Raw genomic sequence first — 21,605 nt, 5'->3', positions numbered from 1 at the left:
ATTAAGCCGCTGCCTTCAGCTCAGGTCATGATCTCGGGGTCCTGGGATCGAGTCCCGCATCGGGCTTTCTGCTCAGCAGGGAGCCTGCTTCCCTCTCTCTCTCTCTACCTGCCTCTCTGCCTGCTTGTGATCTCTGCCTGTCAAATAAATAAATAAAATCTTAAAAAAAAAAAAAAAAAGATAAATCTTAGAATGCTTTTGCTCTCCAGAAGGAAGAAGTTGAAGGGTGTGTTGGTAGGATGGCTGCTCTCTTCCTAAAGCAGTGAGGGAGCTCGCCTGCTGGGACGAAGGGAATGGGAAGGGTCCGGAGCTCTGATAAGACTGACGTTCTCCATGGAAGCCACCAGGTTCTCTCCATGAGTCATAGACAAAGGAGATGAGGAGAAGCATAGGGAAGAAAATTAGGATTATCGTTGACTTTCTGCAACCTGGTATGCAGAAATAGGGAAGGTGTGGATAGCACTGGGTACTGACAGAATTGTCAAAGGATATATGGGATTTGTGCAGGGGCTGGGGGAGAGAGGAAAGAGAGAGAAAGAGGATACTATGATGAAATGACCTCCAGGATAGACCAAGTCAGCTGTCAGATGGGCACTAGTGACCTGGGAGAGGGACAGGTCTGAAGGTCTTATAGTGACAGTAAAAATGTAAAGCAGGTTCCTGGGAGCAGAATAGGGGCCCCAAAGGTTGTGACCAGAGGACAATTTTAGACTATTCAATGAGGGAATTTCGAATGACTAATGACAGGGGTTGGCTGGGTCACCCCAAACCTTACAGTGTTCTTCATTTCTCTACCTTCCCTTCTGGTCTTTGTCGTATGAATATCTACTGTCTTCTTCCCAAAGGTAACTTTCACCTTTGCACAGTTTTTCATGTGGAATATATCAGTTAGCATTATTCAGTAAACATTTTTTATTTCCACATTGTGTTTGTGATGGTTTTTAATGGGTATATTCTATCAACTTACGTTTGTATGTGCTACTTTGTAGTCTTGTGGATTTTTTCCTTTGGATGAATTCTCAGGTGTGAGATTACTGTGCTTAAGGGTGGAGGGAGGTCTTGATATGTCCTTAGTTAATTGCCACTGGCAGAACTGCAATAAGCAGAGAGGGCAATCGAGAAGTAGAATAGAATATCCCACAATAGAATCTGAATGGAAGTTTTATATGAATATCTCAAGTCCGCCTCACATCCTCCTGAGTAGAAAAAGTAACTGGCTAGAGTTTGTATCTGTGATCAAGTACCTGGAGGTTTTTTATTTATTTGAGAGGAAGAGAGACAGTGCAAGTGGGGAGGGGCAGGAGGAGAGGGAAAGAATCTCAAGCAGATTCCATTCTAAGCATGGAGCCCCATGTGGGGCTTGATCTCACAATCCTGAGATCATGACCTGAGTTGACATTGAGAGTCAGATGTGTAACAGACTGAGCCACTCAGGGGACCCTCAAGTACCTGGAGTTTTGCTTGATTTGGTCTTGGATGCTATTTTGTCAGGGGTTGGGAATGAGTGCTGTCATCAAGTTGTCGAAGAAATTGAAAAGATACATGCCTGAAAGGGGTTGGGGACAATAAAAGGGAGCCCATTTCTTTCTTTTTTTTTTTTTTAAAGATTTTATTTATTTACTTGACAGAGAGAGATCACAAGTAGGCAGAGAGGCAGGCAGAGAGAGAGAGGGAAGCAGGCTCCCTGCTGAGCAGAGAGCCCGATGTGGGACTCAATTCCAGGACCCCGAGATCATGACCCGAGCCGAAGGCAGTGGCCTAACCCACTGAGCCACCCAGGCGCCCAGGGAGCCCATTTCTGTGCTCTAGAGTGTTTTGGAGGCAAGGACAGGAAAATTTAGAAATAAACAGAAATAGTTATTTTCACACAATACTGTTATCTTATTACAATTCTCACGATGTTAGTATTTTGAAGAGTTTTGACAATAAATGGAGACATGGTTTAGGAAATTATTAAGAAAATTGTATTATTTTGAATCAGTGATTTCATTAACAAATATTTCTTTTAACTACATTTTTTCTTGTTATGATTGTAATGGTTCTCCCTTTGTTTTTCTTTGAACAGAAAAAATACAGAAAGGGATTTATTGATGTTGCAAAAATCAAGTGTGTGGAAATAGTGAAGAATGATGAGGGTGTTGTCCCCTGCCAAAATAAATATCCATTTCAGGTAAGCTGGCATGATTTTTTGCCACAGAATAATTTAGTTTTGCCTACTATTTGACATTACAGCTTCCTGCCGTTGCTTTCGTGGTCGATAATTTTTTTTTTCGCTTTAGTGAGGTGCATTTGACACATAGGAATTGTGTATATTTAAGGGGTACAGCGTGATGTTTTGGTATATGGATACATTGTGAAATGATCACAGTTGAGCTGATTAATAGATCCATCACTTCATATAATTACCACTTTCTTTATCCTCTTCTCTTTTCTTTCCCTCCGTCTCTTCCTTCCTTCCTTTGAGTCCTTAAGACCTACCCTCTTAGCAAATTTCAAGTATACAGTACAGTACTGTTAATTGTAGTCACTAGGCTCTACACTAGAGTTCCAGAACTCATTCATTTGCTTCACTGAAACTTTATACTTTGTGACCAACATCGCCCCATTTACCTCTCTTCCCTGTCCCTGGCAACCACCACTCTCTCTGGCCTCTGCTTCTATGCATTTGACTATTTTAGATTCCACAGGGAGTGAGATCATGCAGTATTTGCCTTTCTGTGTCAGAAGGGAGGTTCCTAGCCTTGTTTTTCTTTTTAGCCAATCAGGGAGTTTCTGCCTTGTGCCTCTGATCAAAGGTGAAAGGACAGACCACAGAATAATTGGGTTAGTTTCCCAGGCAGAGTTTTATTACTAATATTAAGAATACTAAGAGTACTGGGGCGCCTGGGTGGCTCAGTGGGTTAAAGCCTCTGCCTTTGGCTCAGGTCATGATCTCAGGGTCCTGGGATCGAGCCCCGCATCGGGCTCTCTGCTCAGCAGGGAGCCTGCTTCCTCCTGTCTCTCTCTCTCTGCCTGCTTCTCTGCCTGCTTGTGATCTCGGTCAAATAAATAGATAAAATCTTAAAAATAAAAAAAGAATACTAAGAGTACTAAGAATAAGACTTTAGTTGCTCACCAGGAGTTACCTCTAAAAGAGGCATCATGGTTCACAGTTTGGGCTCAGGATCCTGGTTTTCTGGATCATCAGCTAGATGAGATGGGCAGGTTATCTAGTACAACGTTAGGGGGTGTCCTATGCAGTGTGTTCTGTATGAATGGTGCCTTTTGGTGTTACACAGGAGTGGAAGGTCTGGGGGTAAGCCTTAGTCTCCTCTGTAACATGTAAATATGATGCCTTAGTAGTAGGATTAACTGAGTTAAATATCTGTAAAGCACAGATAGATCTAGAGTTGGGATAGTGTTTAATGAAGTTAGCCACTGCCGTTATTTACAGTGGCAAAAGGAAGGTACAGCGGTAACATTGACAGGGTAGTCCGTTCGTGTAACATAGGATTCAGAAAAATGCTAGGTTAGAATAATTCTTCCTACACCAAATTTACTTAAGGATCTAAAATTAGTTAGATTGCAAGAAGTAATGATTAGTGAAGCATCTTGGTCTCTCTCTATATTTTTTCTTCTATTAAAGCTCAGTCCTTGCAAAATGTATATCCGACTTGATGTAGACATGAGGAAATACATATGCTTTTGTAGGTTCTTTGGATCCAAAGTAAATGACTTTTATTTGATCATTTCAGAATCATTTATCGATGTCTCTGGTACCCAGGGCTCTGTGCTAGTCAGAAATGCTGTGTTTAAGTATTTCTCATCTATTCTATCTTTTGTTTTACTTTAGGTTGTTCATGATGCTAACACACTTTACATTTTTGCACCTAGTGCGCAAAGCAGGGACCGGTGGGTGAAGAAGTTAAAAGAAGGTAAAACTCATAATGAAATATTAACTGTACATAATTTTAGGATATAACATTGTTATCACTGGAAGAGAAATTCAGCTAATGTATCTTGCATTTAGAATCCTTTAATCTACAATAAGTGTTTTTCTGAGGACAGTCGGCTACTGGGATACATGATGAAGACAACTTTCTTTTTTATAACCTGATTCCTTTAGAAACTGTACACATAGTTTCTACAGCATGCACTCTTTTGGAAAAAAAAAAAAAAAGAATGCATGCTTTCATTTAATGACTAATACATTTAACGATGAGGAAGCACTGGACCTTTTTGATAACAGGATTTTATTTTCTGAGACGTGGTCTGTGTAGTCACTGTTTGGTGTGGATTGACGACTTGTGCATAAAGTGTTTCCATGAGTGATTTGTACTGCTGGGTCCTCATCCCTTCTCCTGCAGAGCAGAGTGGGGTGAGCTGACTTGTGTGCTTAAGCATCATGGTACAGCAGAGGTCACTTCTGCTAACAAGGGCGTTTCATCAAAATAAGAAGGTGAAAGAGAACCATATCGATTTTCTGAATGCTGTGCTGTATGAGGTTATGAAAGTGTTTTCCTAATAAACGTAGCATCTGAGAAATAAAGAATGATCGACAGTGTTACCTACAAAACGTTCTGTCATCCATTTTATCTCACTAGTCACTTCATGTGTCTCTGAATTACAGAAATAAAGAACAACAATAATATCATGATTAAATATCATCCTAAATTTTGGGCAGATGGAAGTTATCAGTGTTGCCGACAAACTGAAAAATTAGCACCTGGATGCGAAAAATATAACCTTTTTGAGAGTAGTAAGTATTTATTTAATTTTATAATGATATTATGTGCAGGATATATGCACTATTGGTATAGTGTGAAAGTGACTTGGTTTTGATTTTGATGTTGGTTAACTATGACCTTTACACGTTCTCGCGCTGTGGGAATGGAGGGCGGGTGTATTTTGTATGAATAATTATGTTTATTTAGCAGTGGGGCCATCTCATGGAATCAAAAGGTCTATTTTCAAGAGCTTTTATCACAGTATGGAAGCCTGCTCAAAATGACTCTGTTAAAAGTATGAGCTTAATGTGGCACCATTAACAGCTTGTTTCCTTTCAGCTTTACCGAGGTAGAGCTGGCAATTAAAATTGTAAGATATTTTCAAGTGTGCATTGTGCTGATTTGGTATACGTATGCGTTGTGAAAGGATTCTTCCCATGGAGTTAAGACATCCATAACCTCACATGTTAGCCTTCCGGTGTGTATGTGTGAGAATATTTCAGTTCTACTCTCAGTACATTTCAGTTATACATTAATGTGCTATCAACTACCGTCACCAGGTTAGACATTAGACCCTCAGACCGTATGCATCTTACATGTGAAAATCTGTGCCCTCTACCAACAACTCTGTCTCCCTCCTCCCAACCCCCATTTCCTGGCAACCACTTTTTTTTTTTTTTTTTTTTTAAATTCCACATGTAACTGATCCCCTGTGGTATTTGTCTTTTTTTTTCTGTCTGCTTATTTCACTTAGTACAACGCCCTCCGGATTCATCCATGTTGTTATGCATGGCAGGATTTCCTTCTTTTTAAAGGCGGGATAATATTCCATTTTATTTATATATATTATAAATATTATACAGTACACTATATATACACACTGTGTGTCTTTATCCATTCATCTGTTGATAGACATTTAGGTTGTTTTCATACCTTGGCTACTATGAATAATACTTCTATGAATGCAGAAGTGCAGATAATGTCTTCAAAGTACTGCTTTCCTGCCCTTTGTGTATATACCCGGAAGTGGGATTGCTGAGTCATACGGTAGTTCTATTTCTAATTTCTTTTTTCTTTTCTTTTCTTTTTTTTTTTTAAAGATTTTATGTATCTATTTGACAGAGAGAGATCACAAGTAGGCAGAGAGGCAGGCAGAGAAAGAGAGGGGGAAGCAGGCTCCCTGCTGAGTAGAGAGCCTGATGCGGGGCTTGATCCCAAGACCCTGGAATCATGACCCACTGAGCCACCCAGGTGTCCCTCTATTTCTAATTCCTAGAGGAACCTCCATACTGTGTCCCGTAGTGGTTGCATTCCTAGCAGCACTGCACGAGGCTTCCCCTTTCTCCACACCCCCCCAGCATTTGTTACCTCTTGTGTTTTTGGTAACAGTCATTTTGACAGGTATGAAGTGATATCTCATTGTGGTTTTGATGTGCATTTCCCTAATGAGGAGTGATACTGAGCCTCTCTTAATGTACCCGTTGGTCATCTGAATGTCTTCTTTGGAAATATGTCTGTTCAGGTCCTTTGCAACATTTTTGACAGTTTTTTGAGTTTTTTGGCTGTTGAGTTCTATGAGTTCCTTATATATTTTGGATATTAACCCCTTATCAGGTATGTGATTTGCAAGTATTTTCTCCTCTTCCATGGGTTGCCTTTTCATTTTGTTGATGGTTTCGTTTGCCCACAGGAAGCTTTTTAGTTCGTCCTAGTTTCACTTGTTTACCAAGAACAAGATAGGGCCCCAATCCCTCTGGCATTTATAATCTATTCCAGAAGGCAGAAAACAAACCAGCTTCGAAAGCACTTTAAATTGTTCCCCACGTGCTCGCTTCAGCAGCACATATACTAAAATTGGAACGATACAGAGAAGATTAGCATGGCCCCTGCGCAAGGGTGACACGCAAATTCGTGAAGCGTTCCATATTTAAAAAAATAAAAATAAAAATAAAAAAAATAAATTGTTCCCCGCAACAGTGTTGAAAGCAACATGCACCAGAGTGAGAGTCCAAGTGGAGTTCTCGTCCATGTGTTCGTTTTCACTTCTTGTTAAAGCTCTCAGTCATTGGTAGATGGCATTTTGACCTATTTTTGTTGTTGTCATTTTCAGGTATAAAAAAAGCACTACCTCCAGCACCAGAAACAAAGAAGGTAGGAGGTCTTTACCTTTTGGAAACATTTACAGTTTCTTTTAAAAAATTTAATTAAAAATTTTTGTGTGTGTGTGTTCCAAAATTCATTGTTTATGCACCACACCCAGTGCTCCATGTAATACGTGCCCTCCATAATACCCACCACCAGGCTCACCCCCGCTCCTCCAAAACCCTCAGTTTGTTTCTCAGAGTCCACAGTCTCTCATGGTTTGTCTCCCACTTTGGTTTCCCCCAACTCACTTCTCCTAAGTCACATGATTCTGCCCCACTTTTCATATCAGAGAAGGTATGCTGAGTATTTTTTTTTTTGGTATCAAATAATATTAATTTAATTATATCAGATTATCACTGGGGCCCTCTCCTCGTCTGGCATTTTGCTTATATTTTGGCCTCAAGAATTATAGAAAAGGTGTGGAATTTAAAGGAACATTAAAGGAATATTTCAGTCTTCAGACCACAGTATCAGGACGAAAAAGTAACTTAATGATTTAATGATAAATCATTATTGATTTAATGATATATCAATGACTCAGTGATTTAATGATATGCCTTTGAAGAGTGGGGTATGGTTGGAAACACATGTACTTGGGAACCACTTCATATCTGATCCAATGTGAATCTGGTATGAGTGACTTTGGGAGGATTACTTAAACCATTGTTTCTTGTAAAATGGGAATTATATACTCTATTTCATGGGCTCAGTATTAAGAATAAATGAAAAAAAGTGTGTTAGGTACTAAGTGCATACCTTTCACATGGAAAGCACAAAGAAATGCACATTGCTCTGATGGACAGGAGACTTGATAGAAGACTCACCCCCTAGTGTGTGTTTTCCCCTTTCAGGCCATTAGAATGGTGGGTCCACCTTTAGTCTTCTGGTTTCTACTCACATATTATCTGTAGCTGTCCCTGGAAGGGTAGCCCTGACAAGGAGCAAAGGCTATCTGATGTTTAAGGAGGGGTTTTGCTCATGCCTTATATTCCGAAACCATGCCTTATATTCCGAAACCCACGAGACGTCCAGTAGCACCAATGTCATCAAAGTCACGGGAGGGTTCCCCAGATTTTCCTAAGTAGACTTGAGGTTTCTGCTTTATTCTCTGTTGCTGTGTGAGTCATTTAGTGTTTCACTTCACATCTAGTTTCAAACAGAATGACTACATTTTCATGTGTTGTCTCCTTTTCTCAGCGAAGGCCTCCCCCACCAATTCCACCTGAAGAAGAAGACAATAGTGAAGAAATCGTTGTAGCCATGTATGATTTCCAAGCAACGGAGGCGCATGATCTCAGATTAGAGAGAGGCCAAGAATATATTATATTAGAAAAGAATGATGTTCATTGGTGGAAAGCAAGAGATAAATACGGGTAAGTGTTCTCTCTGTGTGGGTGGGAATTAAGTGCCAAGTGAGACCAGGACTGTCTGTAATGATCTTGTAATGAAACTAGCTCAGTCAACAGTAAGTCAAGTACACATCATTACTTTGCAGTAACAATGTGTTCTTTGTAATGACTCAATAAATGTAAATGGATCCACCACTTCTTTCCAGAAATTAGAATGCATTACATTGGTCTCTTTCTCATTCGTTGTATGTTTAATTAGATTATTTTGATCTTGGGAGAAAGACATTTCAGGTTTTTTTCCCATGAGGTAAGTAATCTTACATTTCTCTAAGAGAGAAAATATGTGTGTTTGCGTGTGCACACATACATGCATGAGTATATATGTATGAAATATGTGTATAAAATACATATATGCATATAAATGCAAGAATTTTTAAAATGGGGCACCTGGGTGGCTCCGTTTATTAAGCATCTGACTCTTGGTTTTGGCTCAAGTCCTGATCTCAGGGTTGTGGGATCAAGCCCCACGTCAGGATCTGCACTCAGTATGGAATCTGAGATTCTTGGCCCTCCCTCTCCCTCTGTTCTCCCCACCCCCCACTTAAGTGCACATGCTTTTTCTCAAATAAATAAATAAAATCTAAAAAAAAAGAAATAAATTTTAAAATGAGCATGATTTATACAAGATATTTTTGGATTTAAAGGAAGAGTCCTTTCAATTTTACTATTTGATAAGTGATGAGTAAATATGGATAAATGTAGGGGATGAGTATCTTTTAGGCTTCATTAAAGAAACTATATCCTGCGTTTACCTCTGAAATATAATCCTGTTTATATTCTGAGTTCCTGGGGATAAAAAGAGGAGGACTTTTTGTCCTGGACAGAACATACTCTCCCTCCAAATCTGCTTTCTCACCTCCTTGCCCCATCTCCCAAGTCCAATTCTCTGTTCCTCGCTTCACTTCTGGACTGATTTACCAGTCCTCCCAATTATTGTTGTTGTTGTTGTTTTAGAGTGTTTAAAAGTTAATTCAAATCATTCTGTCATTTTATCCCCGAGTCTAACTACGAAAGATGTTTTTAAACAACTGCTACGTCATTATCATACTTAATAATAATTAAAAAAATACCATCTGTAGACTTTCCGCTAACATTTTCAGGACTGGAGAAAGACTACAAATGAAAGCCCACATATCATTTGTCTAAATATTTTGAAACCCTAAGTCAACCTGACAAACTGGTGAATAAAATAACATTTATCCTCCCACTTAACAAACGTACCTTCAAAATGACAAGGAAGCAAGGTTTGAGTTAGAATCCGTGCCAGAATATGACAGTGCATAGAGGGCTGGCTCTCTGTGGTCCTCTCCTTCCCTGTTCCCTTCTACCCCAGCTCCATCCCACATGACCCATGTGGACTTCCCAGCCATACATCCAAGCTCTGTCCATATTGTTTGCAGAAGCCAGTCCACAACTTGGTCACCCGTTGGACTTGGGCTAGAAGGAGTTACCTATAACCAGCATAATTTGCTTTTCAGAATATAAGGTGGAAAGGTCTGTGTTGGCCTCAGCAAGGGACAGAGAATTTTGGGGTCCTAGTTACCCAGATGATGTTCTAGAAGAGGGCTGAGGGAACATAGACTTTAGCATGCTTTTGAAAGTGTAAGGTCATGGCCAGGGCCCCTCTGGTCAAGGTCTAAGGATGGTATTGATTACATAACTCCATTTCCCCCCTGATTAAGCTCTAAGATGTATTTATGCAGTTTAATTAAGACTAAAATCAGGTCCACGTATTGCATTTTGGCTTGGCCATAGGTCTCTTGTTCTACAATTGTCCCCATCCTTCTTCTTCTTCTTCTTCTTCTTTTTTTTTTTTTTTCATTTTTGATTAATTGATGAAACCAAGTCATTTACCCTATGAAATGAGCCATAATCTAGATTGAGCTAATTGCTTTCCCATGGTATCATTTAATATGTCTCCATGCCCTGTATTTCCTATAAATTGTAGTCTAGAGGCTTGATCACGTTAGAAGCTGATATCTGGTTGACTCACTTCTAATGACGTTAAGATCACTCAGTGGTCCAGGTGACGATCAAGTCCTTCATAAGGGTTCCACCTAATGATTTTGGCACTCATTAGTGATTACTGCTTAGCTCCTTGAGTTCACTAGGGATTGTAAAATGGTGATTGTCTAACTCTGTCATTCTGTCTGCATTTATTAATCCTCTAGGGAAGAATTGCCCCATCAACCAGTTCATTTAGTTTGTGCATCAAAAGCAAGAGAAATGTTTGATTTCTTTCCTTTTACCAATTTTCAGCACGGTGGGTTGGTGACTGAGCTTCCTCTAGTGATAACAATGGTAACCAATAATTGTTTGAAGAGTTACTATGGATGCATATTGCAACCATTGTGGTCATTATTCTTTTTGATTGAATTGACCCATTGTAGGTCAGTGGTACCTGGTTTGGGTTGAAACTTTTTTAATCTTTCTTAGCTTTCTTGCTTTCTGGGTAAAATAAGATAGCTCAAGTTCATGTGGTTATTTTTCCTGGCCAATCCTTCCATGCACCATTTTTCTAAGGAGTGCTGGCTCCTTTTTGTGAGATAGTGTTTGGATAACAATCAGAGTGCTAGGATTCTAGAGCTATATATATGTATGTGTGTGTGCGGGTATGTGTGTGTGTATTATGAGTTCCTACTACTAGTTCAAATTCAGATTTAAGATTTTAAGGGTTTTACTCAATTTTTAAAATTTTGTGCATGGTACGGCTTTTATCTTACACTGAAAATCTTGACTCCTACCAAGATTCTACCCTTTAAGATTGCTTCCTTTTTAATTTTTTTTTAATTTTAAGTTTTATTGAAGTATGATTGACAAATAAAAGTTACATATATTTAAGGTGTACACCATGATGTTTTGATGTATGTATGTGTTCTGAAATGATTTCCAAATCAGATGAAGAGAGCCCTCATTTGACATAGTTTCATTGTTTGTGAGTGTTTGAGATTTTCTCTAGCCATTTTCAAGTATGATGGCTTCTTCAGCTCTAATGAGTTTAAGTGTCATTTCGGGTAAAACTGAAGTTTCCTTGGCCTCACACAGGCCTTCTCATTCAGTTCTCTTGGGGGAATGACCCAAGAATTCACCTTTTTAACAAGTGTCCTAGATGATGCTGATGAAGAAGTGAGGGGCTCCCTTCTGTGAAACAGTGTTTTACAAGGACTGTTGGAGAATTGGCAAGATGGGTACTTCTATCTGACACTCGAACTTTTTTGAAATAGTGATTTCTTTCGAACATCCCAAGAAATTATGAATTCAAGAGAAGCATCATGGAATATTAGGAAGGTCTCAGAACCTAGTCACAAGTTCTAACCCTGTTACTGGCTAGTTTTGGGACCTGGAGAAAGTCCCTTAATCTTTTTGTAAGCCTTGGTTTCCCCACCAGGAAGTAGGGACACAACATTGTACCTGCCTACCTCAGAATTTTAGGGAAGGTCAAATGAGGAAGTACTTTGTAAAGCATCAAATACTATAGATATATTGAATTATTGGGGGTTGACTAGTTTTTCTTAAAACTTTAGGCAATACAATGCTTTAATCTTTTCATAAAGGCAGTACTTTTTCTTAGTAAAATAATTTCAGTTTAACTAAAGTATTTTCCTTCTTTCCAGGTGTGAAGGATATATCCCAAGTAACTATGTAACAGGAAAGAAATCAAACAACTTAGACCAATATGAGTAAGTAAATGGTTATTTTATCAATGTGGAGAACCAGAAAATGTTTTCATTTTCCTAATTATGTAAGTCATGGATATCTTTCATTAACTCAGTTGTCTAGAGTGGTAAAAATGTTGTGAGAATTAGTTTCTACAGTACGCGTTACCTGAAGGTACTATGTAGGAATGGAGTTACACGGGCAAATATAATTGAACCGATTTTAAACAAATCACAGCTCAGCTGACTTTGACATACATATTATTGTTCATTGACTCCAGAAATCAGAATATAATTTCTAAGAGTGGCTTTTAAAAAAACATGTTTGTGGGGCTCCTGGATGGCTCAGTTGGTTAAGCATTCACCTTTGGCTCATGTCATGGTCCTGGGATCTCGGGATCGAGTCCCATATCAGGCTCCCTGCTCAATGGGAATAAAATAAATAAAAAATAAAATCTTTTAAAAAATAATAATAAAAAATTTTTAAAAAATGCTGTTTGTGGGGCACCTGGCTGAATCAGTCAGTAGAATATTAGTGACCCTTGGTCTTGGCCTTGTAAATTTGAGCCCTGCATTGGGTGTAGGGATTACTTCAGAACGAAATCTTTTTTAAAAAGTTTATTTTTTATTATTTTTATTATTTGCTATAATAGCAATATATGGTTGCTGTTTTAAAAGTGTTTGAAAATATAAAAAATGTTAATAACAACAATTACTCATAAATCAACTAGAGTTGACTTCTTAACATTAGCATTTCATTTCAATTTTTTACTATTTTAAGGCATAGACTCATGCTGTGTATGTGTTGTATCCTCTTTATTCTACTTCACAGTATATTGTGTGAATTTTCCTCATGCCATTAGCTATTTTTCAAAAACATTTTCATAACTGCCTTATAGTTCACTCAGTCATAAAATCATCAAATACTTCCCAAGACTTTAGCCTGTTTGAGGCACTGTGCTAGGCCTTAACGGGCACAAGCAGGCACACGGCACACCGATGTACAATAATTTATAAAGGCATTTTCTTATTTGTATAGCACTGTGGTGTTTAGCACCTTTGCTATATAATAATGACTGAGATAACCTCTTTTTTTATATCTCTAAAAACTTATGGACTGGGCTAACAGCTAGTTAGGACTCCTAATGCCTGCTGTCAGATTGCTTTCCAGAGAAGGCAATGGGCGTAGTATTTTTATGTCCATTAGCAGAGCCTGGCCAGGTTTTAACGAGAGGCTCATATATACCAAAGAGACTTCTGTGATCATTCTGGGGTGGTCATTCTGATACTTTATTCACTTTTTAAAAACACCACTGCCGCCATCAAGAAAAAGCTGTCTTGACCTCTGTCCGTATCACTTTCTGTAATATGACTATGCCTTAAAATGTAGAAAAAAAAGATTAGTAGCACTCTGTGATGTGTTGTTTCGGAAACAGGTAAGGATATAAAAATATGTAAAATACGTTGTGGTTTTGCTTTTAAATAAATTTTAGGAAAATACAGCAAAATCCTTGGAATTAGGGAAGGTGCTAAACAGCAAAAACTTGGACCCAGTTTTATAGTGATCTGAAACCTAACTGATGAGTTGGGGAGGGCTGTGCTCGAAGCCAGATAATCCTTATCTAACTATGAGAACTTCCTCATGGGATTACAAATAAGCATTTTATGGAGGCTATGATTCATCACCATGAGTTTTTTGGATTTATCTTAGTTTGGAAATTTCCTCTCTTGTAAGAGACTCTCCTCCTTCTCTGTGCGGCTCAGTGAATTTGCTGAGTACGGTCTCTGCTGTGGGACTCCCCAGCCCTCTGCCCAGGGTCAGGAATTCCTCATGGCATGGACTGTGCCTCACTCAATGAGAAGGATGAAACCTCTTCTCGAACCTCTTCTCGGCGTAGACCATCAAAGATCCCCTCTCCTCCCACTGTCTGTCTATGCCAAGATTTGTCCTGTTCTTTTGTTCTTCGCTACAGCCCATGCTGTAACACATCCCAAAGGTCCTCAGGGTTAAAAAGCCTTTTGCCAGCTATTGGATCAACAGTTCGCCTGCTGTTTGTTTGGGCCTGGGAGTTCCAGGCAACAGACTGTCCACAGCAGACTGTCCATAGGGCTGGACTCCGTGTTGCCGGGCCTCAGGCTCCCACGGCTATCAGAACCTGCTTCTGACCTCCAGACCCACGTAACAGTTGGAGGTAGAGATGGTCAGAGGAGCTGTGCAGGAAAGAAAGTGGGATTGTGATGTTGGTGAAGACATGTTCTTGATGGAAAGATATGAAAGGGCCCTTAGTACAGGGCAAAGTCTAGGATAAGGCTTTTAAGTGGGTGGCTCAGGAGGAAAGGGTCAAAGAACCAGCCAAGATTTATAGCTGGTTGGTTGGTTTCTGTTTTTCCTCCATTTATACTGGTTGCCTTCCCTTTGTGATATACTCAACATATCCTCCCCAAGAAAGCTTGGCCAGCATCTGAACTTTCCAGAAAAGACTGAGTATCTCCAAATCCCCTTTTCTTCTCTGTTCAGACACTACTCTGAAGTCCTGTTCTTCCGGAGTGTGTTGACATGACTAGCCAATCTGAAAACCTCATTCCCGTTGGGTTTTGCTATCTAAGGATGGACTGACCAGTTACTTGCAAATCCCAAGCCATTCTTTTCAGATGTAGAGGGAGTTCCCCCATCAAGGGGCACTAACTCACCTCCCTCTCACAGAGACCTTTCTGGGACGGGCTGGGAAGAGGTTCGGGGGCTGGCATCTGCGCCCGAGCTCCTGCTCACCATGTGGGCTCCTTTATGTCTGCCCGTGAGTAGCCTTCTTCCGGCCAAGATGAGCTCAGCAGATGCACCCCTGTCTTTCCCTTCTCGCCTGGTGAGAATTACCACAAAAGAGACAGAGAAGCCACGACAGACCATTGGGAAACACTCACCATGAATTGATTCATCTCTTTGTCCATCACTCCTTCCTCTGTCCCTTCCTTCAACAGCCTCTTAAAGGTCTGAGTTTACATCCTAAGGAGGGAAAATTCCCTTTCAGGGAGTCTGCAGATGCTTCCGAAAATGACTGCTTTGGGCAGGATTTCAAAAAGCCCGTCTGCCCTTTCCTTTTCTTTCTTATGTCCTTTTTCCCTTCCCAGAAGCTGTGAATATACTAGATGAGGAAAGAGCTTCTTTCTCTCTCTGAATATCTTCAGCTGAATTTCCTCTTGAGGCAGCATTACTGATTCCTTACATCTGAATGTGAAACTAAAACCTCTCTTGCTTATGCTCGCTGTGAAGATACGGGGTTGGGTCTTTGTGGTTTATAAAGAGAATTGTTTTCCTTAATCTTTCAGGTCCTGCTAGTTTATAATATACCCCAAGAGCTCCAGTTGCCTTTCCTTAATTAATTTTTATGACTCTTTTTTTTTTTTTTGGCATTCTGACAAATGTTTCTTGTTATCAGTGAAGAAGCTTAGTGACAGAATCCATTCTGTTCTCCGCATTTACTGTATCTTTCCACTTCATTCAGAAATGGATTGATCACACAAGTGCACCTCTGTTAAACTTGGTCTCAGTTCCTAAAGTGGAGTCTGCAGCAATGAGATCTTAATGCTCATAATTCTGGTTAATCACCTCAGACTCCAAGTAAAATAACAGTCGTCGTGTTGAAATGGACGTTTGGCTGTTATGAGTGCATAGAACAATCTAGATTTTTAAAAAAAGATCTTATTATTGTATTTTGGTCATTGTAGTTTTCCTTCCTCAATCAGAGAAGGCCTGTATGTTTGCTTGTCTCAGGGTGTTTGCTGGGTCAAAAGTAGGTGTCAGTTCTTTTATAGAAGGCTGAACCAGTGGTAGGAAATTCAGATGCCGGGAGGGACTAGTCTGGTATCATAACATTGGAAGCCTCAGGAAATAGGACCGTGGTGGAGGGTTTTCTGCTCACTAAAGGGCATCTAAAACAAACAGACCAAACAAACAACAAAAAGCTTAAAACAGAAGGCCAGAGAAAACAGTCTGAGTTCATGTTCTTTGGCGTACTTACAATCTCATGAAAAGATTGGTCTGGGGAAGCAGGGAGATGGCAGAGTATTTCTGAGGATGAGGTGGGAGAGGGCAGTTTCCATCTTTCCTTGGGAAAGATTTCCCAAGGATTAAGAAGGGCACAGATCTGCGGGGGCTCGTTGTGTAGCAGGACCTGGTGGGACGGGGGTGGGGGGCAGGCGCTTCTACTTGGCTATGGGGACATCCCTGCAGTAGAGGCTCCGGTGACCCCCAGGGGTTGTCTGGAAGACCCAGGCACCTTTGTGAAATTCAATGGCGGAGCCTCCAGAATGACTTGAGTTGAAACCTATAGCCTATTGGTGGGATGGGGGCTTGGGGTAGGATTTAATTTGAATTATATACAATAATGAAAGTAGGGTGATGTTTCCCATAAGTTAGAATTTGTGGAGTAAAATTCGTTCTTGCTCTTATTTCGAAATTGGAAATGATTTTTCTACTAAATAATGAAGAATAGCTTAAATAAATTATGACATATCCATACCATGATGCACAAAACTAGTTTGCTTGGTAAAGATGTCTGTCATCTACTGTCATAAAAAAATTCTGGTTATGATCTAGCAGGTGGAGATTGATGCCACTTTAATTAAAAAAATATGAGGGGCGCCTGGGTGGCTTGGTGGGTTAAAGCCTCTGCCTTTGGCTCAGGTCGAGATCCCAGGGTCCTGGGATCGAGTCCCCAGTCAGGCTCTCTGCTTATCAGGGAGCCTGCTTCCTTATCTCTCTGCCTGCCTCTCTGCCTACTTGTGATTTCTTTCTATCAAATAAAAAAATAAAATCTTAAAAAAAAATATGGGGGTATTTGGGTGGCTCAGTGAGTTAAGCCTCTGCTTTCAGCTTGGGTCATGACCCCAGGGTCCTGGGATCAAGCCCCACATTGGGCTCTCTGCCTACTTGTGATCTCTCTCTCTCTCTGTCAAATAAATAAATTTAAAAATATATGAATGATGGCATATGTGCATATCATCATAAAAATGTGGGTGGAAAAAGTCTGAAAGTATATCCAAATGTTACTGGTGGTTGCCTATATTACTGACATTATGAGTAATGTCTTATTCCTGTTAATTTTATTTATTATTGATGAGCGGTATTACCTTGTTAATCCTAAAAAGAATAAAAAATAATTTTAAAAAGCCATGGCTTTAAAGGGACTTCTTTTTCTGCCCAGGTGGTACTGCAGAAACACAAACAGAAGCAAAGCAGAGCAGCTCCTCAGAAGTGAGGTAAGGGTTTGTGCTTGTTTTGTGAGTTTGGTTGCAGTGCAAATTAATTGTAACAGGTCTCCGAGGGGTGATTTCACATACCTGGTTCTAAAGCCTCAAAAAATACTGTGATGCAAGTGGTTCTTTTTAATCATATAAGACTAAGGATCCATACACTCTTAGTTTCCTGGGGTCACCAAAACAATCTACCACAAACTGAGTGGCTTAAGCAGGAGAGATGTATGGTCACATGGTTCTGGAGTTAGGTGGGCGTCTGAAGTCAGGATGCCAGCTCCGTTGGCTCCTTCGGAGGGCTGTGAGGGAGGGATCTGTCCGAGGCGTCCTGCCTTGTTTTCTCTCCACACACCATTGTCTCTGTGTCCAGATTTCCCTTTCTTGTAAGGATTCCATCACTAGATTAGGGCCCAGCCTACTGATCTCATTTCAACTCGATTCCTTCTGTAACTCTCCAAGTAAGGTCACATTCTGAAGTACTGGGGTTTGGTACTCCAACGTACCTTTTTTTTTTTTTTTTTTTAAAGGTTTTATTTATTTATTTGACAGAGAGAGATCTCAAGCAGGCAGAGAGGCAGGCAGAGAGGCAGGCAGAGAGAGAGGAGGAAGCAGGCTCCCTGGTGAGCAGAGAGCCCGATGTGGGGCTCGATCCCAGGACCCTGGGATCATGACCTGAGCCGAAGGCAGCGGCTTAACCCACTGAGCCACCCAGGCGCCCCTCCAACATATCTTTTTTGAGGGGGAAACAAACCCCCTACCTATCTAGCTACCTACCTAGCTGTAGGTAACAGCTAATGCATGGGTAACACTTTCTTTCCTTTCCTTTCTCACCAGCTTATTATTTGCCACCTTGTTTTTAGTCCTTAAATGTGTTTTTCCCAGGGCGCCTGGGTGGCTCAGTGGGTTAAGCCTGGGCCTTTGGCTCAGGTCATGATCCCAGGGTCCTGGGATCGAGTCCCGCATCGGGCTCTCTGCTCAGCAGGGAGCCTGCTTCCCCCTCTCTCTCTGCCTGCCTCTCTGCCTACTTGTGATCTCTGTCTGTAAAATTAAAAAAAAAAAAATCTAAAAAAAAATGTGTTTTTCCCTTTTGTTTGAAGTTACATATTAAAAATAATTTATATTACATGGTATCTTTTATAAATGGAAGTTTTAATAACTATTTATTTGCCTTTAGAGATAAAAGTGTCAAATAATAATAAATAATAAGTGTGCTTAAATTCTCACACTTGAGAAAAATAAATGAAAAGATAAGATGTAGTACAGAAGCCGCTTCAATGGTCTGAGGAAGGAGACCTGAATGTAGTTGCAGCTTTTCTAGTCTCTTTTCTAGTCTCTAATCTGCAAGATTAGGGGGGGTTGGATTAGAGGATGGCCCATACAATTCTCTATGTTTATGATCTAGTTATCCTACTTGGTAATAGTTCTTCATTTTAAAAAAAAAATATTTTATTTATTTATTTGGCAGTCAGAGATCACAAGTAGGCAGAGAGGCAGGCAGAGAAAGAGAGGGGGAAGCAGGCTCCCCGCTGAGCAGAGAGCCCTAAGTGGGGCTGGATCCCAGGACCCTGGGATGGTGACCTGAGTCAAAGGTAGAGGCTTAACCCACTGCGCCACCCAGGTGCCCCAGTTCTCCATTTTTAAAACCCATGCTTTCTCATTTTACCTCCTGTTCATTACCACCAGTCAAGGTTATGGTGGACACTGATTTCTGTAGTTTATGTTGAGAGCAAAAGCATGTCACTGCTTGACTCAAATGCTGTTTTATCACACCTGCTCCCCAACATGGTCCTCATAGGCTTCTCTGGTGGCCCCACAATGAGAGGCAGCTGTAGGGGAGTCAGTATCTGGAAAGCCTAGGGTCCAAATTTTGGCTCTGCTCCTTACTAGCTGTGTGATCTAGGGCAAGTTTTCCATCTTCTTTGTGCCCCTTTTCCCTGCCTGTGAAGTAAAGCAGGGATAAGGGAAGAACCTGTCTCATAGGACTGTTTTGAGGATGAAGTAAATCCACATATCAGAACATACTAAAACAAAGTAAGCTTTCAATAAATATATGGTAGCTGTTACACTTTTTACAGATTGGTGAGCTATTAGGATCATTGCTTGTACCTAATTGTTTTTATCAGATTTATTTGTGGGACTTTGTTTAATTCATTGTTTTCATAATAAAATCTATCTTGTTTTTCAAATGCTCAACACACTGTCATCTTAAAGCAATTTCAGACCTGGAGACTGATGGTGGGGTTATTGGTGGAGGGATACTGGAGATCCCTAGCTTCTGTTTCTTGCTGTTTGGCTTAAAACCTGATGAGAACTTATATTTTAGTCATTCTGTGTTTCATCTTTTTGGTTTTCTCTGGCTGTGCTCTCTTGTGCTTCTGTCTCTCCTTTCATGAACAGTGATATTTCACAGCAGTTTCCAGGGGGATTAAGGATTTTTTTTTTTTAAATGTTCTTATAAAGAGCACGGAGATATTTACAGGAAAAATGCTATGTGGATAGAAAATGATATTGAGTCAGGATTCAAAGCTTATAGCAAATATAAAAAATGTATGAAATGAAATCCAGTTATTAAGAAATACATTTTTCAGGAACTGTTTCCCCACATGTCCAGAACCGAAAGGAATTGCAAAATCTTGTCTATTGGTTCTGAAGGGCCCTGAGCAATATCTTGCTGAAATATCTCATGCTGGTGTGTGTGAAGGTTTGTGATAGTGGGGAATTGTGAGAGTCCTTTCTTGAACTCCTCTCAAAGCACAGTAATGTGATGGGGAGTCATGTAGGTGTACCCTGTTGGTAAGCTGTACTTCTCCAAAGAAGGTTTTCTAGGCAAAAAATAATCATGAAATTGTAAGATTAGTTTCTTGAATTTTCTCTATGGCATGATACTTGTTACTGGATTGAAAAATTTTTCCTAACTTTGATTTTAGGATAAAGAAGGTGGTTTTATGGTAAGGGATTCCAGTCAACCAGGCATGTACACGGTCTCCCTTTATACAAAGTTTGGAGGGTAAGTTCTCCATCAATCATCTCTCCTTAAGAGTTTTTATATGAAGTTCCTATATAGTTTGCATGGATTCCTAATTTTCAAAAAATATGCTGCGTTTCAGCACTAAACAAGATCTAAACTTGATTTCTAAAGTCTGTCCTAGTTTTTGTATTCATACTTCCTATACTTGGTAATTTTTCTTATGATTTTCTGTGTGTGTGTGTGTGTGTGTGTGTGTTTATGTTGCAAATGTCTATAGAAACTTTGGCAACATTCAAGAAATAATTCCTGTGCCCCGAGCTAAACACTAAGGTTATCACAGTGAACAAAGTAGGTACAGACCCTGCCCTCCGATAGCTTTGTGGGGGATTCAGACAAGCAAAGAGGCAGTTATGGTAGTATGTGAGTAGGTCCTGTGCTCAGAGAGAACGTGTATATGTGTGTGGGGGATGGTACACAGCCCAAAGATACCCCCAGTTCATCACAAATACAGTCTGGGACATCTAGCTAGACCTGATACATCATGAGGGCAGAAGTTGGAGGGAGAGGAAAGAGTGTTTCTGACTTAGCAAACTCCCCAGGCCCAGAATTGAGTGAGGATATGATAAGTTCTAGGAACTGACAAAAGCGTCTTATAGCCGGAAGGGGAGGGGTGGGGTGAGGGAGGAAGGAGAACCCTAAGAGATAAAAGTAGAGGTCAGCTCACGTCAATGTCAAGGAGCTTGACTTAAAGAGCAGAGGGAGTTCCCTTGAAAGGATCTTTAGCAAGAGATGACTTGAGGAGATCTGTGTTATTATAAAAAGATATCTAAAACAGAATTTGCACATTTTTTATAAGTCAGCTTATTCACTTTTGGAAGCTCCAGACGTCTGCAGGTTTACATCAATAGCAGGGACAAAGAACCTTAGCCAGACAGGAACTATTTTAAGACTTTTCACTGTTGGCAGATGGAATTGGTTAATCTTCTCTTTCATAATCTCTTGCAACGGCCAAGTATGTCATCAGTGACCCCTTTAAAAACTTCCACCTGTTAATGTGAAAGGCAAAGCTGGGAAGAACATGGGGAAAAATAAAGGTTGTGCAGAGACTAGAAGTGGGTATATGTAGGGACCTGTTGTTGCTGGTGGAAAACATCTTAAGAATGAAGTTACGTGATTCTGACTTGGCACTAACACATTTGGATTTTTGTTTCAGCGAGGGCTCGTCAGGTTTCAGGCATTATCATATAAAGGAAACAACAACTTCCCCCAAGAAGTATTATCTGGCAGAAAAACATGCATTTGGTTCCATTCCTGAGATCATTGAATATCACAAGCACAACGCAGCAGGTAAGGGAACTGTTCAAACATTTTTCAAATAGAGGGACATTGTGATGGGTTCTTCCTTGGGCAGTTTCAGTTTATAGTTAATTGCAGAATGTGATTAGTCTAAAATTATTGCCTATTAAGGAGT

The 21,605-nt window shown here is 40.2% G+C and overlaps 1 protein-coding gene and 1 non-coding gene across 3 annotated transcripts in view; both read left to right on the top strand.

Moving 5' to 3' along the window:
• The window catches only part of TEC (tec protein tyrosine kinase), a 140,863-nt gene that overhangs the window by 102,317 nt on the left and 16,941 nt on the right, over window positions 1-21,605 (top strand). For both annotated transcript variants that reach the window (XM_059383564.1, XM_059383572.1), the window contains exons 3-11: window positions 2,066-2,170; window positions 3,833-3,914; window positions 4,610-4,738; window positions 6,817-6,857; window positions 8,049-8,224; window positions 11,875-11,940; window positions 17,118-17,172; window positions 20,094-20,173; window positions 21,348-21,481. In XM_059383564.1, coding sequence (XP_059239547.1) covers window positions 2,066-2,170; window positions 3,833-3,914; window positions 4,610-4,738; window positions 6,817-6,857; window positions 8,049-8,224; window positions 11,875-11,940; window positions 17,118-17,172; window positions 20,094-20,173; window positions 21,348-21,481 — 868 coding nt within the window. The remainder of the gene's footprint in view (window positions 1-2,065; window positions 2,171-3,832; window positions 3,915-4,609; window positions 4,739-6,816; window positions 6,858-8,048; window positions 8,225-11,874; window positions 11,941-17,117; window positions 17,173-20,093; window positions 20,174-21,347; window positions 21,482-21,605) is intronic.
• LOC132009231 (U6 spliceosomal RNA) lies at window positions 6,531-6,637 on the top strand. The gene has a single exon (XR_009401832.1). It is a non-coding gene; the product is annotated as a U6 spliceosomal RNA (small nuclear RNA).

Source organism: Mustela nigripes, chromosome 1 (genome assembly GCF_022355385.1).
Source record: "Mustela nigripes isolate SB6536 chromosome 1, MUSNIG.SB6536, whole genome shotgun sequence".
In the NCBI taxonomy this organism is placed as follows: domain Eukaryota; kingdom Metazoa; phylum Chordata; class Mammalia; order Carnivora; family Mustelidae; genus Mustela; species Mustela nigripes.
Note: the sequence above shows the minus strand (reverse complement) of the source record. Positions and strands in the feature narration are given on the sequence as shown.